The sequence below is a fragment of the Cyprinodon tularosa genome, unplaced genomic scaffold (assembly GCF_016077235.1).
Source record: "Cyprinodon tularosa strain WSP-4 unplaced genomic scaffold, ASM1607723v1 ctg619, whole genome shotgun sequence".
Taxonomy (NCBI): Eukaryota; Metazoa; Chordata; class Actinopteri; order Cyprinodontiformes; family Cyprinodontidae; genus Cyprinodon; species Cyprinodon tularosa.
In genome coordinates, this window is record NW_024039362.1 from 77,943 (window position 1) to 97,320 (window position 19,378).

General features: G+C 40.3%; 1 protein-coding gene across 1 annotated transcript in view; it reads left to right on the forward strand.

The window, feature by feature from the left end:
• Positions 1–758: 758 nt before the first annotated feature.
• The window catches only part of gucy1a2 (guanylate cyclase 1, soluble, alpha 2), a 66,241-nt gene continuing 47,621 nt past the window's right edge, over positions 759–19,378 (forward strand). The window contains exons 1-4 of the mRNA XM_038307711.1: positions 759–1,774; positions 12,609–12,670; positions 14,416–14,537; positions 15,809–16,719. Of these exons, the coding sequence (XP_038163639.1) occupies positions 1,451–1,774; positions 12,609–12,670; positions 14,416–14,537; positions 15,809–16,719 (1,419 nt within the window). The 5' untranslated portion in view covers positions 759–1,450. The remainder of the gene's footprint in view (positions 1,775–12,608; positions 12,671–14,415; positions 14,538–15,808; positions 16,720–19,378) is intronic.

Consider the following 19,378-nt stretch of genomic DNA (forward strand, 5'->3'; position numbering starts at 1 on the left):
GTGCAGAATATTTATCTTATTTTTAAGAGCAAAATACTAATTCCTTTAGCCAATCATCTCAACTACCTACAGAAATTAAGGGCAAATACACTTATTTTAAGATTTGTTCCATTTCTGTAGATCAGTTTTTGTAGCTAATTCTAAATAAATTTATTATGATGAAATGAAATGACAGGGGAGACCTAACAGATTTGTCTATTAGAGCAATTTTTTTATTCCGCTTTTACACTACACTTCAAATGTTATTTTGAAATTTCAGTAAGCTTTAAGCTTCAGTTGTTGGCCTATTACGATAGGATCACAGTTTTCATTCAATCAGTTTATTTCTATAGCTCAAATTCACAACACATTACACACTTTACAGTTCACCAGATCATCCAGTCAAATTGATTCAAAGTTGTCTATCTAAGGAAAACCAGTTGATTGCATGGACTCATTGATTGGAATGCAATCCCTCACACTAAGCAAGCTGGTAGGGACAGTGGAGAGGAAAAACTCCCTTTTAACAGGAAGAAACCCCCAGCAGAACCAGGGGCCATCTGTTAGATGTCTATCTTATATTAGTGATCTGCTCTTGCTCTGATTGTTTTTTTTTTTTTAGTTTAGTGCCTCCATGAAGAAAAAGAAAAAAAAAACACTGGTTGTTATTTCACCTAAAACCGCCACTTGGGCAAATATTTCTTGATGAAATGTCGCTACTTCAGCGCGCTAGCTCTGCGCGCGGCTGTAGACAGACCGTGCGCGCGCGCTCTCTCTCTCTTGCAGCTCTCTTTCTCTTGCAGCTCCAAACTCCAGCTGTTTCTTTACCTACTGGGAGTCGGAGCAATATTCCCACCCCGAAAAAAAAAATACACAGGACGATAAACAGGGAGGGACGCTGAAGGACGAGGAGAGGAGAGGAGAGGAGAACCGCTGTCGCAGAGGAACAGGAGGAGAGAGGGAAACAGACGCATCTGCGGCTCGTTCAAAATTCTTAAGATGCCAGCATTTTCTCACCGACTAAGAGGAATAAATCCCGGGGCATCATGACGGATTGCGTCTTGTTCAATTCTTTGCACTTTGGTTGTTTTTTTGTAGACGCACATTTGGGGAAACGCTTAAAAAACTAATATTATTTTGCTTTAAAGAAATCCATCGGACAGTTTGCAGCACCTCTGGGAGCAAAGTGGATGCATTAAAGGAGGAAAGGAGCGCTGATCTCCTTCTCCATTATATAAATGTTTGCGTGCCATTAGTGCGCTTCTCTTTCACGCACACGCGGCCAGACGTGGACATTGATCTGTCACACATGTGGTCCTAATAACAAGGACGGGCCTCACCCCCCACCCCTTTCCCTCTCCCCCCAATCCTCACCCCACTGTCTGATGACTCCCCCTTGCACAGGTGGACGTGGAACGGAGCCGACTGTAGCATCATCTTCCTCAGCATCATCCTCCTCCTCAGCACCAGCATGTCCTCGTCGTCGCGCAAGATTTCCTCCGAGTCATTTAGCAGCTCGGTGGGCTCAGACTGTGGGCTGGAGAGCCCCGGAGGAGACGGAGGGGACGGCGCTTTGGAGCCGGCTGATGAGAGCCGGGGCTGCCCGTTCTCCTCCTTCCCTTCGGCCCACAGAGCGGTGCTGTGGAACGGCCGCAGCCCCGCTGAGAGGCCGGCGTGCCCGGCGAGAGAGGAGCAGCAGCAGGGACCCTGCGGGCCCCACAAGAGGGCCACCAGGCGGCGAAGGGTCAACCTGGACTCGTTGGGGGAAAGCCTGAAACGACTCACTTCACCCACGGTAATCTTACAGCTTAGATAAGATTATTTTGCTTCTGAATTACATTTTTAAGTTTCATTTTGCGTTTTTCTGAAGATACATTGGTCAAATATTAATCTCAGGTTATTTTTTAGATACATTTCACCAAGTAAAGGTGTTTTCTAAAGTGTAAGAAAATATCCTTTTGCAATATTCCAATTGTTTGAAAATAGATAATGGCAAAAGAAAGGAGCATGGAGAAACTTCATATAGTCCTTATCTAAAGCATCCATCCATCCATCCATCCATCCATCCAGTGTTTCCGAGTCCAGATAAACTGCAGACTTTTGACCCATCAAACACCCTCTTTTCATCAATGACATTATGTGTGCTGCGCTGTCTATGAAAAAGCAAACTCTTATTTTTTTTTTCCTTCTGCTCTGCTAGCCTGAATCATCTGGCTGATTATATAATAGTAGATTTGTTGTTGTGACGCAGAGTCAGAGATGCCCTGGCCTCTGTCTGTATATATTTAACTGTGCAGATTGTGACAGATAAACCTGTGTCTGTTGGTGCCTCTTCTATCCAGACCTCACTTGTATTATAGGCTGTAATGTAATTAAAGCTTCTCTTACCACTGAGTGCTATTGTGACAGATGATGTGTTATTAGGATGTTTACTTTTAGGTTATCCTTTGTGGATGTCCCAGAGGTGGGAAAATGCCATTTTCTTATCTTTTACTCGAACCCCATAATCTATTAATTATTATTGCTTTTTAAAATGATCCTTTCATAAAGAGGATTTTAAAACACCACTGTAGGCTTTTTTATACCTTTGGGCTGTATTCCAAAACGGGCTCATAGACAAAGGATCGCGTTACACTCCATAACTATTGTCACAATATGAGCATTACAGTGAAATCCTCTTATTAACCGTCTGTGAAGGTCACAGGGTGACTCCGAGGATGGGCAGGGATTTTTATGTACATTTGAAAAAAATAGTTATCACTGAGTATAACTATATATGTTGTTTTCAATGCATTTAAACATAACATGTTTAGTTTATAGTATCTAGGCGTTTTTAAATTAATCTTTTTACTGATGGAATTTCGTCTTAACTCACAATTCTGAAAGAATAATACAACCTTCTGCATCTACTTAAGCATACTTAGTTACTTTAACACAATTGTTTCATGTCCTACGCTGCTGACATGAAACAATTGTGTTAAAGTAACTAAATATGCTTACATAGTTGCAAAAAAGGATGCATTGCTTTTTCCAGTGTGAACAGGCATTTAGTAACAGCTCTGCTGCGACCTGGCAAGGTTTGTTTTTTGCATCCTCGACTGCTTAGCAAGCATGCATGCTTAGCAGCAAGTTGGTCTGGCTTAGAGTTTTTTCTTGTTTACATTGTCTTTCTGTCAGACTTTCATCTAACTTAATTTTTTTGCTAGCTGAATAACAACTATAAAAACAAACAAACAATAAAAAACTGAGAAATAGTTTGATTCATTAAAGGCAAAGAAAAAGATAGTAAACCAAAATCTGGTAGTCGACGGGATGGATAAGGCATGGTATCTAAGCTAAAGAAAAGTGTCGTTTGGATATTTTTGCTACCTCAGAAAACCTAAAAATATATTCAGATTGTGTTATATCTGCATTATCATTTATCCATTTATTAGACTTAGGGAGACTTAGAAAAACTTTATTGTCAGTTTGTACACACAGTGTATTCAAAATGAAATTTTGCTTTGTACAGCTCTCATGACATTTCAATTTCTTAAAGTGCTGCAGTGATGAAATGTAAACATTTTGGAAGAGTAAAACAGGGTGCAAAAAAAAAACGCATTGATATGGTCAGTTTGATGCACTGAGTCTGTGACATGATTTAGAGTTTTTTTCAACATTCAGCTGTCTAATGGCGGAGGGGAAGTAGATGTTGTGGAATCTGCTGGACCTGCATTGATGCTGCAAAGTTTCCTCCCAGAGGGCAGCAGGGAGAACAGTCCATGTTGGGGGTGTGAGGGGTCATTTATATATATTTATATACAGTCTCGAGACACGCAGCACTTGGATGAAATGTCGTTAATGGAGGGAAGAGGAGCCCCGATGATCCTCTCTGCAGTTCTCACTACTCTCCTCACCTTCTTCCAGTCTGAGGTGCTGCAGCCTCCATACCACACAGTCAGACAGCTGGTCAGAATGCTCTCTATGGTACTTCTGTAGATACTGGTGAGGATAGATAGGGGCAGGTTGGCTCTCTTTATCCTCCTCATGCACTTTTGTGCCCTTTTGACCAGAGAGGTGGTGTTTACAGTCCAGGTGAGGGTGTCTGTGATATGCACCCCCAGGAGTGTGGTGCTGCTGACCACCTCTACAGCTGAGTTGTTAATGAGCAGTGGAGCGTGGTTAGGCAGATTTTTCCTGAAGTCGACGATGATTCAGGATCAGGTTGTTGCACCAGTCCACCAGCTGCCCCACCTCCTCTCTGTAGTCCTGGTCGTTGTCGTCTCTGATGACGCCCACCACCACGGTGTCGTCTGCAAACTTCAGAATGTGTTTGGTGGTGTCAATCACCACCAATCACTTGCACACCTTTTTAACTAGCATCCTTTTTCAGCACTGGTCAGTGTCTGCTGTTTTATAAAAACATTTATCTTAGCTGCCTAGCATCTGTAATTGTTTTAAGCATGTTCCATTTTGAGACTAAAAAGAGCATTTTATAATAAATTTTTCCATTATATCAAAAGTGGTATCAAGTGTTGAATACTTTCCTTTGTATCGATAATGGAGTTTGAAATTTTGGTATGGTGACACCTCAGCCAAATGTGCAGTAATGTTCAAGGCCCTTACATGGGTAATGTTATTGCTGTTGCTGTTCAGGACCAAAATACAGATTAAAGCAGCATGGTAAATAGATGATAATTTAAATAAATTAATGAATGAATAAATAGCTCTGACTAGCATGGAGATGCGTAATACAACAGAGGATTCTGTGAAGACTAAAAATGACAAAACTCTGGCTCTGGAGGATGGCAGTAGCTGGACAACTGAGAACCGAGTACATAGAGCTGAGAAGAGGTTGTTACTGGTTTGCAATGCTCGTTATCTGGGTCTCTTGGGACAATTATAATAAATCCCACTGCTCTTCCACTGCCTACCACCATAATGTAATCAACTAGGTCGCAACTTCATTCTCAGAGCAGAGTACTGACTTTAGACACAAATTAAATGGAGAGCTAATTTCAGACTTGAGCTTGACTTAGTGTTGTTAATAGTGTCCATTTAATGTGAAGCTGTGTTTCTGTGGATTTTGAATCCTTCCCATGTGGATGTGCTAGTTTCCTCTTGCAGATAAAGGAAGAGGGCAGGATGCCACAGAGGAGTACTGTTTGCTCTTTATCAACAGGCATCTTCTTGTATGACTCTTGCTTAAGATAGGGGGACTTGGCAAAAAACTGCATGTACAGCATGCAAATTTGTGCATCAAAATATTTTTATATGAAATACACTCAGAAAAGTACTTAGTATTAGTCTACTCATACAGCACTTATGAGGACCTGAGGTCTGATTCAGGATTAAAACATCTTTTAGACACATCTTAAATCAGCTGTTGGGGTTTGGTGTGTTCAATCTGATAATTACAACGGCATTTTTGGCTCCAGAAGAGCATTTTACAAGCTGAAGGTTCTACATCTCTGCTTCCACTCTGTAAGAACAGGTTACACTAGAGCAGAGGTCACAGATTAGTGGACCAGTTACATTTATAAGTAACTGCATGTTGTCTGACGACAGTGTCTAAACGTCACCTGCGCCGCTTCTCCTGTTATTATGCTAAAGCCCTCCGGAGTGTCCGGCACCAGGCTGCACGTGATTCAAATTAGCCAATGAGCTGCTGTCAGTCTGGTTTGCTTTGAGCCACTTTTGGCCACAGCAGGCAAACCTGTGGCAAGCCGGGCGATGGGAAAGAAGGAGAAGACGAAAAGAAAAAGAAAGCAGAGAAAGTGTGGACTGCTGGAAGAAGTGTGGTGAACTGGTGAAAAAAAGTGAAATGGCATGCTCAAAGATGAATCTGCATATTTTGAGTATGTTTGGCTCAACCTATATAATCCAAAATAAATATCGATCCAGGCTCAAAATGAGCACCTTCATATGTGCTTCAGAATGGCTTTGTTGCCATTAAAACCCAGGTTTAAAGCTTTGCAGGGCAGCCTAAAGCCCACTTATCTTATTAAACCATTAAAAAAACATACAAAAAAAGGTCAGTTCAAGTGTTTTATAAAAACAGAGTGAGTCAGGAAATTGTCTATATACCAAACGGAAAGATTGTTGTACTCTACTTCAAAAACTATTTAGATTTTAAAATGGAAAAACTTTCTATTTTTTATATTTTGTATTTAAAAATTCAATGTATAACATGGATGCATAAACACCAGCATTTTATTGCAGTGTTAAATGCTGTTTAAAGTAACAGATCATTATTAAAAATGTCTCTGGACCACCAGTTGTTGATTTTCTTTATTCGGACCCCGCTGATTTTTAATTGGTTACCCTGGCACTAGAGACCAGACGTCCTAAAATTGTCAATTTATCACTTCTGCTGTCCCACACAACAAAGCAATGTCTCACATTTGACAAGGTAAAGAAAAGCAAATTAGAAAGTAAAAAAAAAGAAACATTCCCAGGTGCTTTTCCTAAATGCGATAAAAGCCGAGCTGCAGTCATTGTCACAGAGTTGTATCAGCGCTACACGTCATGACCAGGCTGAGGACGGTGTTCTGAAAAGAAAACACCAACTATGATAAAACTGGTTAAAAAAGAAAAACAGCCTCAACAAAAAGCTTACAACTGGGTGATGCAGTGAAATGTGATTCTCAGAGCTTTCTGGGAGGTTGTTTTTGAATTGAAATGTAGGGAGTGTGATGTAAAGCAACAATGTAAATGTAAGAGTCACAAAAGAAACACAAAGCTAAAAAAGCCACTTCCTTCATCGTCCCTCATAAGCATCCTAGTTGTTCCACATTTAGCTTTTTGAGATCTGGTTCCCCTAGGTTTCTCTTGTACACTTTAGACAGTGCTAGGGGAGCGATGTCCACCTGGCTAACCACATAATACTGGAGGGAAAACAACCAAAATGCTAAATCTTTATATTACTGATTTCAATGATGCACTAATAAATTGTAAAACATTTATTTTGTCTTACATCTTCTTTATATTAAGCAACATCTTTATGACCTAACTTACAGAATAAAAATAATGAACATAAATAGAGAAATAAGGGGGCTAAAGCAGCAATCAATCCTGGTCCTTATGAGCTGCTATCAGCTCAGCTGCCACCAAGTCTTGCAGAAATCTGTCAATTCTCTACACTTTAGTGAGGTGAGTGACAGTACGGAAACATGTAGGACAGTGGGTGCTAAGGACCAGGATGAGAACCACTGAGCTGAGGAACATTTAGAGCGGCTAAAATAGACCAAACAACATCAATGACTCATAGCTTTTAGTTTTGTGAATATGATTGCTGTCTTTCCAAACAGCACAGTCTTTCCTGCGCTGACCTTTCTCACACATCTACAGAGGCCACTCATGCAGACAAAATGCCTAAGAGTGCATAAGGGGGCAATGTTTACTGCAGCTCACGGTGACTGCCTGACCTGAGCAATGTGCTCTCTGACCACACTGACCCACATGGAGCAGCGCACACATGCACACTTATGCTAATAAGCAGTCACACAAACAACTTTTTCCTCTTCCTTTTCTAGGTTTAATGTTTTAATGTGGTCATACATGTGTTGACTCGAGGTTTGGACCTTGTTTTTGCTTTTATTTTAAAACAAATCTTTGTAGGTTTCAGGTAAGGCGATATATTGATCGTAGTAGGCTGATATTGCACATACTCTTTGTTTTCATGCAAATTTCACTTTAGATTTTACTGTAAATGCCTTACTGCTTATTAATAGTGTATCAAAACATATATTAAATCAAACTGAACTCTTGATGCTTTAGGTCAGATTGGATTAGCAAAATTATCTATATTTGCCAAATGTCAGAAAAATCAGTTTTTCTTGAAATTGAGAGCAAGACAAAAGGTTATGTCTCTCAATGTGTTATTTTTTTTGGGGGGGAGGGGGTATACTTTTATTTGTAATATGTTACTACTGTATATAAATTAACTACACATTATAACTAAGATTCGACTTAGTTTTCCCTGTCGGACCTTGCAGCATTGGCTGTATTTTGGATATCATAAAATAACATTAAGATGTGAGTACTAGAGGCTTTTTTAAATACAACAAGGATTAACAAATTAACAAGATAATCAAACTACTTTTACTTAAAACTGGAAAGAAACACTAAATCTAGATGTAGAACTAGATCTCCCCAGGATACCTGCAGGTGTAAGCGCTAGAAGTCTCAAGTGAAACCTCTCTGAAGCTAGGCTGTTGGGAACTTCCTGCTGTCATTCGTAGCGGCTGAAAGTGAACTTAAAGCATTTTTTTTTTAGATTTGTGGTTAAAAACTATAAGTACCAGAATATACACTGCCTGGCCAAAAGAAAAGGTCACTCACTCTAATACTTTGTTGGACCGCCTTTAGCTTTGATTACGGCATTGTTTCGATAAGCTTCTGCAATGTCAAAAGATTTATTTCCATCCAATGTTGCATTAATTTTTCACCAAGATCTTGCATTGATGATGGTAGAGTCTGACCGCTGCACAAAGCCCTCTCTAGCAAATCCCAAAGATTCTCAATGGTGTTGAGGTCTGGACTGTGTGGTGGTCAATGTGTGAAAATGATGTGTCATGCTCCCTGAACCAGTCTTTCACAATTTGAGCCCGATGAATCCTGGCATTGTCATCTTGGAATATGCCTGTGCCATCAAAAAGAAAAAGTCCATTGATGGAATAACCTGGTCATTCAGTATATTCACGTAGTCAGTTGACCTCATTCTTTGAACACATACTGTTGCTGAACCTAGACCTGACCAACTGCAGCAACGCCAGATCTTAACACTAGGCACTAGGCATGGTGGGTGCATCACTTACCCTGCTTCTCTTCTTACCCTGATTCGCCCATCACTCTGGAACAGGGTAAATCTGGACTCATCAGACCACATGACCTTCTTCCATTGTTCCACAGTCCAATCTTTATGCTCCCTGGCAAATTGAAGCCTTTTGTTCCGGTTAGCCTCACTGATTAGTGGTTTTCTTACGGCTAGACAGCTGTTCAGTCCCAATCCCTTGAGTTCCCTTCACATTGTGCGTGTGGAAATGCTCTAACTTTAGGTATTAAACATAGCCCTGAGTTCTACTGTTGTTTTTCTACGATTTGATCTCACCACACGTTTAAGTGATCGCCAATTACGATCATTCAGGATTTTTTTCCGGCCACATTTCTTCCTTCAAGATGATAGGTCCCCACTATCCTTCCAGTTTTTAATAATGCGTTGGACAGTTCTTAACCCAATTTTAGTAGTTTCTGCAATCTCTTTAGATGTTTTCTCTGCTTGATGCATGCCAATGATTTGACCCTTCTCAAACAGACTAACATCTTTTCCACGACCACGGGATGTGTCTTTCGACATGGTTGTTTAGGAAATGAGAAGCAAGTCATTGCACCAGTTGGGGTTAAATAACTTGTTGCCAGCTGAAAGATAATCGCCCATGCAGTAATTATCCAATGGAAGGCTCGTACCTATTTGCTTAGTTGAATCCAGGTGGCGACTTTTTTTTTGGCCAGGCAGTGTATAATACAGTATTTCTTGCTGCCACTTTTTAAATGCTGATATGCAGACAGCTCTGCAGAAGCCACCCTGGCTTGAATGTGGTGTCTTTCTCTCAGAAAACTCCTGGATTAGCTTTTCTGATTAGTTGACAAAGCTTGATGCCGTCCACCACAGACGTCGCATTTAAATTGGTCTGGATCATCATCATCCTCTCTTCCCTGTTCAGTACTCTCCCTTCTTCATCCCTATTGAAGAGTTATTTTCTTCCTGCCGTTGGAAGGTATGAACATTAAACACATCAATACATAGGCCTTTTAAAGGCACCGGAGAAGGCATGTGGGACTATTGACCAGGATTCATGTCATTCCTGGATATGGCCCTCCTAGATGTATTTTCCCTGTGCCCTGGACTCTGCATATGATACTGTTGAATTATCTTCCCAGTCCACATAGACAGCACAATGTTGACTGAGGTTTTCTCTCTCTTGCTGTGAAATTATGGAATGTAGAAACACTTGTTTGTATTTGATGTGATTACAGTAAATACAGTAAACACCTTGAATGCAGCTTGATAATACTTGTTGAATTACTGAATTTAGAGCCCTTTGTGTTTACAAAACAATGACAAAAAAATATGACTTCAAACTGACAAACCGCCTAACTCACAGAGAAAGCAGAAGCCAGATGGGTTTTCCATTCTAACCATCAGTGTTCAGTTGTTGCTGATTTGTGCTCATTAATATTATGGGCTGTGTGTGCTGTTGTGTATGAAAATAACATTTTAAGTAAGTGTGATCTATGATGTTTTTTCGAATTGAGTGAATGATTGTACGATCTGTGTGAGGAGTTTTGTACAGCCAAAGGTTTAAAAAATGGTGCCTAATGAATAAGAAACTGTAATACAAATAGTTATTAGAATATGAAGGGTGTAACATATCCTGTTTGTTGTGTGTTAATGTATTTGTGTCAATGAAAGTCAGTCACTGAGAGACAGGAAGGTCAGATTCTCCTTTAGCAGAGGAGAGCAGTCAAATGCCAATGCAGCTGCTATGGACAATATAGAGGTAAATACTTTGAGCTTTTTTAGGATTGCTTTGTATACGATTTGAAAACTAGCAAATAATTGATTTGAGGAACTGCATGACCATCTTTTGTTGTCAATCTGTTAACAACATCCTGTCATTTAAGATGTGTGTGTGTACAGTAAATAGACAAACTGTGCTGTATGTATTTTATTTTATTTGTTTGGGAAATAATCTATGGAGTGTTTTAAGGACTGTTGTAATTGCAGCTGCAAGTAAAGTGCTTACCTTTGTAAAAAGAAAAATAAAATAAATAAACTTAAAGCAAAAAACTGAATTCTTATTAAGTAATTTTTTTCTTAAAATATGTGCATTTTTTTTAATTCAGGGGGTAAGTGACACATTTTGCCAATGGAACAAAACAAGTTTCATTTAAAATAATCTTATTTACCTACTCAAATTAGGACTAAATACTCTTGATTCAAGAAGATTTTACTTATTTCTAGATCATTTTTGCAGTGCTGTTTCTTCTTTTGATTTTGTGTTAGCAAAGTGATGCATGTAAAGAGATTCAAAAAATTCTTGGTATCATCACATGTCCCTAACATAAAAACTACATCTTATCTATTTCAGTTTCTTGGGATCCTTTTTTTGGCCTAATATACCCCAAAACATTCCTCCTTTTCTTTCCGTCTGTTCCTTTCTCACACAAGCACACAAAATAAATGCACACAGACTCAGAAAATCTCCTGGATCTGTCCAGAGTGATTGGAAGCCCCAGAATGACCTCTCCAGCTGGCACTCTGTGTTCCAGTATTGTCACAACAGCCGTGCATTTCAGCCGTATCGCAGATAATCGTGTCAGACCCGCCCTCTAAAGCTTAGTCTGCCAGCAGCGCAAAACAGGCCAGCTGCACTCACAGACGATCAAGCTGTGTGTTTCTTCTGGTCATTTGGAAATTCTCTGTAACAATCTAAAGCAAAGATAAGATAGACACTACAAGAAAAATTGGTTTTAAGGAGGGTAATAAGACTTTACCTTTAAATGCATATTCAGGCTTCCCAGAGCTTCACAAATATTAACAAAATCTTGTACAAAAAGTTCCCAGAATAGTCCTGTTAAATGGACTTTAATCATGATTAATATTGTTTTTTGTTATTTATAGTCTGACTTTTTGTGGATGGCTAATATGCATCGTATGTACCTAGCCCAATAGTCATAGTACTACTGTTCTAATTAAAGTTGAAATTTTTCTATCTTATTCATGCTCTATAAAGCATCAAGCATGTAAATATTTGTTTCCTTAATATTTGATCTTTTACATGCATACTAATAATGATCAGATGTTTTCTAGCCTGTGCCAATTTCGTATGTCTGCACAAAAGGTTAGAATCCGATTCATTGAGGATGGTATGGGGGCCTGATTTCTACAGATGGGAGTTGTGCTCACAGCCCAACACCATGCAGGATGCTTGGCTTTTGCCAGAGAACACCAGGATTGGCAAATTCACCCCTGTTGCCCTCTGCTCTTAATAGATGAAAGCAGGTTCACACTGGGCACCTGTCATAGACATGACAGAGTCTTTAGACACCGTGGAGAGCTAGCTGCTGCCTGCAACATCGTTCAGCATGACTGGTTTGGCAGTGGGTCAGTAATGGCGTTGATTGGCATTTCTTTCCATCCACCAATGCCACATTGCACCACAGACTGTCCAGGAGTTGGCTGATGCTTTAGTCTAGGTCTGGGAGGAGATCCCTAAGGAGACCATCCACTATCTCATCAGAAGTCAGAGGTCATCCCGGCACATGTAGGCCACACACAATACTTAGCCTGATTTTGACCTGTTTTAAAGATATTCATTCAAAGTAGGATCAGCCTGCAGTGTTTTTTCCACTCCATCTTTGTGTGTGACTCCAAATCCAGGCCTTCATTGGTTAATACATTTGATTTTCATCTATGATTTTTGTGTGATTTTGTTGTCAGCACATTCAACTTTGTACAGAACAAATATTTAATTCATCCAAATCTAGGATGTGTTATTTGAGTGTTTCCTTTATTGTTTTCCAGCAGAGTATTTAAAGTGCTTTAAATACAAACCATTATACAATAATATCCTCTTTCTTTACAGACACAGACTGTTCAGGAGGCTCTACATCGAACTCTGCAGTTTTACAGAAAACAAGAGATCAGGTATGAACATCTAACAGTCACTCCCTCCTGAGAGCTTCCTTTCCCCTCTCCTCCCCTCTCGTCTCCTTGCCTTTGTCCATCCCCTGTCATGTCTCAGGTATTCCTGTCATTCACTTCCCATTTGACTCCTTATATTTTTCACACTTGTCTGTCACACGTCATACACCGGTTCGCTCCTCTTCTTTCACAGTCTCTGCCACTTCTTGTTTGCTTTGCAGTCGTCTCATTTCTCGTTCAGTCTCTCACACACACAAAGAAATAGGCAAACACCTAGTCTCACTCCTTCACCTCTTGTTTGTGCCCTGTCAAAACAGTAGAACTCAGCAGAGGGTTTCCAGCCAAGCGGCAAAACTTAGAAACAACCTTCAAACAGCATATACTGAATACAGATGCAGAAATGCTGCATCTGGTCTTCTGCGTGTCCCACTATGGCTTCAGTCTGTGTAACCTAATTAACTGATGTGCAGCGGAGCGTCCTAATGTGGAAAATCAAATACAGCGCCATGAAAAGAAGAATTTACCCCCTACAGGTTTCTTATGCTTTGTTTTTTTTTGGGTCACAGATGATTTTCTTTCAATAGACAAACATAACATTAGTAAATGCAGAAAGATTTTCTTTTAGTTGTTTCTTTTATTATGGTGAAAAATGTATCCAAACCAACCCGATCTGTAGTATGTGAGACAGTAATTCCCTAAAATTCCTACCTGGCTCTTTGGCAGCACTGAGTGCTATCAAGTGTTTGCAATACCTTTGCAGTTCCTACCCATTCTGTAGAGCAGCGGCCCCCAACCATCGGGCCGCGGACTGGTACCGGTCCGTGGGTCATTTGGTACCGGGCCACACAGAAAAAAGTATATATATATATATATATATATATATATATATATATATATATATATATATATATATATATATATATATATATATATATATATATATATATATAATTTATCGACGAGTCTGAGTGATGTTTTATTTAGAAAAATATCAAAAATTGCGGTATTCTCTCCCAATTACATAAGTCGGTGCATCTTTGCCTCTTGACACAGGTTAATTCCTTGTTTTATTTTTATGCTGTTTGTATTTGATTTTATGCCAGTCGTATCATTTTACTTGATTTTACCACCACTACCCCCCCTGACATATAGCGGTCTGTCATGGTTGGGGACCGTTGCTGTAGAGAACATTTTGGCTCACTCTACTTTTACAGAATTGTAATTCAGCTTAATCAGAGGCTTTGTGAGTACATCTAAATGGGATCAAGTCCAATCTTTGACTAGGCCATTTGAGTATTTCAATGGATCGATGTCCTGCTTCATAATCCAAAAGCCCATGAGCTTAACTCGGGTTATCTTTGTCTGATATTAATATTTGATTATCTAAAACATCTGTTACAAAAAAATTACCCAGAAGGGGGGGGGGGTCACTTTTAATCGACTATGGTATTTTTATCCCTTTCACTATTTAAGATTTAATATGAATACAATACACATACAGTAGCTACCATTTTACAGAAAATAAGCCTCTACTTTTTTCTCATGCTTTGAACCATGATTTCCAACACAATGTGACACTTTCTGCATCACATTCTTACTCCTCTGCAATCTAACCAGATGTGGCTCCAAATGCATTCATTTAAAATGAGATAAATGTTGCCTTTTATGAGTTGGAGCGTCATATTGGTTTCTTTTATTGATCCCAGGGTTGATTATGTATTTATCTGTTTACTTTGTGGGACCCGCAGGTGTCAGAATGAAGAAGGTGGGGAAAGGCAGCACGAGAAAAAGGAGAAGTGCCTGTTTCTTGAAAACTCTGGTTCAGAGGAAGATGTCCTACAGATTCTGCAGTATATGGCCACAATATTAGGTAAGCATGAAATGATTTTTATGTTTGACATTCATAAATTAAGGATATAAAGTTGTAGATTTAATATAAAAAATCTTATCTGGCCTGGTTTGTATCTTAATCCAGTTTACATTTAGCATATATTTGCTTCGTTGCTATTGTTCTTTTGTTTCTGCCTCTTTGCTGCTGTAAATCGAATATCTGTCTGTTGAGCTGATGGGTGGGCAGGACATACGGAGAAAGGCCCCCCGATTTTTATGTCCTTTAGTAAACTGTGTGCAGAATTATTGAATAATGAGTATTTTGACCATATCATCCTTGTCATACATGTTTTTAAAGCCACTCCTGCCATACACATGCTTTAATACTCGGCACTTCAAGATCAGTGTCTTACAAAACCCATCGATATAATATCCTGTTTTCAGACATCGTTTTTTGCTACTTTTAATACGACTATTTGATTTAAACACTCAGTGGATCCAAAAATGGTGTTGCTTGTCAAACAGTCAGCTCTGAAACCAGCCTTTTTAGTTGGTTAAATGGGACTGACTCCGCTGCAAAGGTTTATACATCACCTTTTCTACTTTTTGTTAATGCTGTTTATTCTGGTCAGATTTAATGTTAGACTGTTAGAGACCTCATTCAACTCTTTCTGAAAGATCCAGAACCTTTTTCCTTTAAGATGAGCCCTGCTGTGTGTTAGAGGTTTGCTCAGGAATCATCTCATAGTCAGCCTTGACTGGAATGCATCCATAGGAAGAAGTAAAGGAAGCCTTAGGTGGACTACATTCCCTCCAAGACCTCATTAATGATCCAACTTCTATATTTGATGTTGCTGTGCTGTGATTCTACATGATTATATTTTTCATATTAAATGTATTCTGCTGTAATCCTTTAATCCTGTTTTTTATTCCCTGATATTATTTAGCCAGTGGGCCGATTATCTTTTTATCCTATAAATATTTACAAAGCTTTGATGTCTGATTACTCCAATGAGTTTCTGTGGTCGATTTGCTTAAAATACATTTTAATTCATTCATTTTTGGGAACAGGAAGAAACATCAGTCTTCATTTAAAAGCAACATGTATAATATTAAGCAGCCTAGCCTTTAATTTGCATATTTTTTAATTAAGTAAAGTAATAAAAGATGAATGTAACATTAACTTTAGTAATGTATTTTTTATTGATTCTATTTATTTGGGCTGTGAAGTTTTTCTGTGGTGTTATTTCAAAGTGCAGAGCTACCTTGGTGATGTTGGCGTTTTTGCTTCCCGTTTTTTTTTCTCCACAGGAGTGCCATTCTGTGAGCTGCGAGAGCATTTTGGGGAGGAGTTCTTTGGTCTCTGTTTCGAAGAGAACGAGCGAGTGCTGCGGGCTGTAGGTGGCAACCTTCAGGATTTCTTCAATGGTTTTGACGCCATTTTAGAACACATTCGCACCTCCACGGGGCGCCGAGCCTCCTCCGAGAGCCCTTCCTTTCAGTGCAAGGACCCCCGCGAAGAGGAGAAAGATAGAGGGAAATTGGAGAAGCTTGGAAATCGTGGCAGCAGAGACAGCAGAGGGAAGGTGCTGTTTCTTCACTGTTTCAACCCTGCACCTGTTGTGGGATTAGTTATGCCAGGTTTGATTAGAGCTGTCGCCAGGCGGATCTTTCATTCAGAGGTTGAAGTGGAAGAGGTGCCACCTCTAACTCCCCTGCTGCCAAATGAAGATGCTGAACAAACAGACTGTGATTCTACAACCCCCACTCCCACAGCGTCCCCCACTGCTTCACCCCCTTCATCCCCGTCCCCTCCATCCCTTTTTCCAACTTCAATCCCCACAGTTTGTCTATCCTTCTTAATCCAAGAGACTTGCACTTCTCCTCTCTCTTCCATCCCAAATTCGGCATCTGTCAGCACTAACCGCCCCCCACTTCACCTATCTACTAATCCCAGCGATCTTCGCATTTCCCTGGCTACGTTCTGCCGTGCCTTCCCTTTTCACCTAGTCCTGGGGCATCGCATGGAGCTGCTGCAGCTTGGAGAAGGACTGAGGAAACAGGCTCGCATTGAGCCTCACAGGATTCTCTCATTCAGGGACTGTTTTGAGATAGTCTCACCCAAGATGGAACCCTCTTTCCAGGGCATACTGCTGAGACTTGCTTCGCCATTTACTATCCGTACCAGGCCCGACCCCATGCAAGCTGGCACTAAGGAGAAGGTAAAACACCTTGACTGTTCTTAATAATTAGATTTTATCCATGTGCTGAAAAGTTGTGGACCTTGCTGTGATGATGTTATTGTTTAAATTGTCTAACCATGAAGAGTTTCTTTCCCTGAAAGTATTAAACTGGGCCAAAGCTCTAAATAAGAGCCATACACTGTAATCCCCTTTGCACCACACCTTTTGCCCTACACAGTGTCGTCAAGTGTCATTCTCCTGGATGGGCTAGTTACCAATGTTACCAGTCGCTCCTAAGAGTGACATATTTCTTCAGAAATGTGTTTGGAAGCAGTCAGTATGTCTAGATGCTAGCCTGATAAACCAGACTAAATGTGAGATTAAATGGGTAATTTAGTCTGGCCCCAATGAATGAGACATCGGAAGATTGTTGATGAGAACAATCCGTTGTTTTTCAAACCATGTCTGTGCATATTGTCCAATGCTCTGACCAATGAGCGCAACTGACTGTGACGTAGTAAGACAGAAAGCTGGTGGGGGAGTGTAAACAAACAGCCTGTCAGTAAAATGGCGAATATGTCCTTGTATGTAAAGCCTCTTACTGCTCACGTTTCAATGAAAACCCTAATTCTAATCATTCCAAAACTGATTCCAAAGCTGAGTCAAAAATCGCCATCAGAGCCAGCGGTCCTTCACACAAGACTATGCCGAGATAGGCCCGCTGCAAATGTGCTGAGGTTAGCCCTGGCTGCCATTAGCTTCGGAGCTCAGCCGGTTGCCGCGTTCCTCTCAACTTCGGAAATTGTTTTTTAATTAGGCATTAAATCGATAAATGGACCATATAGTGACACTTTAAAGTATAATATTCTCGCCTCAAATGACCTTAAAATGTGCTTTTATTGAACAACAGAAAATAGAACTTTTAACTTTCAATGGAGCGCTCCATTGAAAGCTCCTGCTGCCACAGTGCATGCTACTGTTCAATAGTTGTTGCCATCTTCCTTGTTGTGCTTTCTCCAGCATCGCACAGCTTTGTCGTCCCGCCCTCAAAACCACGCCCACTTTGCATCCAAAAATTCAAAACACATCTCTACGTTGCGATTGGTCCGCCAGTTCTAGGCCCTGAGGCATTGATTGAGGCTAGACCACTCGCAGGCAAAAATGATTTTGGCCACTAGCGAGTGGGGCTAGTTTACTAGGCTACCTAGATGCAGGGTTTTATTTCAGTATTAAACTAAAATAAAGTTAGTAGCTAGTTATTAGCTACTGCAAGTACTACAAATATTGTTGTGTTTTGTTGAATTTCAATTACAAACTATAGTGATGGAAATAAACCAGATGTATTTCTAAGCACAGCAGACAAACCTACAGATGTGTTTGACTGTTAAGAAAATCTACTTCTGAAACATCACGCATCAAATTCTAAACATTTTTAAGAGTTGCATTGTTACTTAAGAGGTGAGGTTTAAACGCGCTGACAAGAGTGTAGCTCCATTTTCAATCTAAGAGGCTGATCTGCCTCACCTTAAAGGAATAGTACACCCAAAACATGATTAGCCTTCATTTTCTATTCACCCCCATGCTAAACAACACTCTGGAGTACTTTTTTGATATCTCAAATGCATCTGGAGATCTGGGAGGCTTCTTGCTGTCTACTGACATTCAAATAATGGAGGTCTATGGTGACCGAGACAGAAAGGTCCATAAAAGTCCACAAAAAACGTGTCAATATTCCTCCATACTGCTCGTCCAATGTATTCCAAGTGTCCTGAGTGGGTAGCATCCAGAATTTACTCGAAACGAAGTCATTTAGAATGTTTTTAGAGCATAAACAGTAGTGTATAGGATTTCCTGAAAGCGCGCACATGCGCGCTCACGACGCTACGGAAGCCGGCAGACCAAACCAGATGAAAGTGCGCATTCAGCGTCTGCTCTGCCAATAATGCAAGCGTAGAAGAAGAAATGTGCTGTTTACCTGTGCAAAGAAAGAAACAACGAAAGAAAAATGTCTGAGGACTTCAGTGTTGAGGAAGAGCATGAGTTCTTTGCCGAGCTGAATGCGCTGGTTTGGTCTGCCGGCTTCCGTAGCGTCGTGAGCGCGCATGTGCGCGTTTTCAGGAAATCCTATACACTACTGTTTATGCTCTAAAAACATTCTAAATGACTTCGTTTCGAGTAAATTCTGGATGCTACCCACTCAGGAAACTTGGAATACATTGGACGAGCAGTATGGAGGAATATTGACACGTTTTTTGTGGACTTTTATGGACCTTTCTGTCTTGGTCACCATAGACCTCCATTATTTGAATGTCAGCAGACAGCAAGAAGCCTCCCAGATCTCCAGATGCATTTGAGATATCAAAAAAGTACTCCAGAGTGTTGTTCAGCATGGGGGTGAGTAGAAAATGAAGGCTAATCATGTTTTGGGTGTACTATTCCTTTAAGCTCTGATGGTTCGTTCAGACTGAACATGCTTTGTGTGTTTAAAAGGCATCAACTTGGACATTTGTGCGAGTCAGACAATCATCTAATAATTATTTAACTTTATCGATCTTACATTGGAGAAATTTACCTGTGCATTTAACCCATCCACTTGGGGAGCAGTGGGCTGCCATGGGGCAGCTGGGGAGAAGTGTTGGGTTAAGGTTCTTGCTCAGAGACCAAGAGTGGCAGTGGGGCTCAAATTCACAACCTCAGG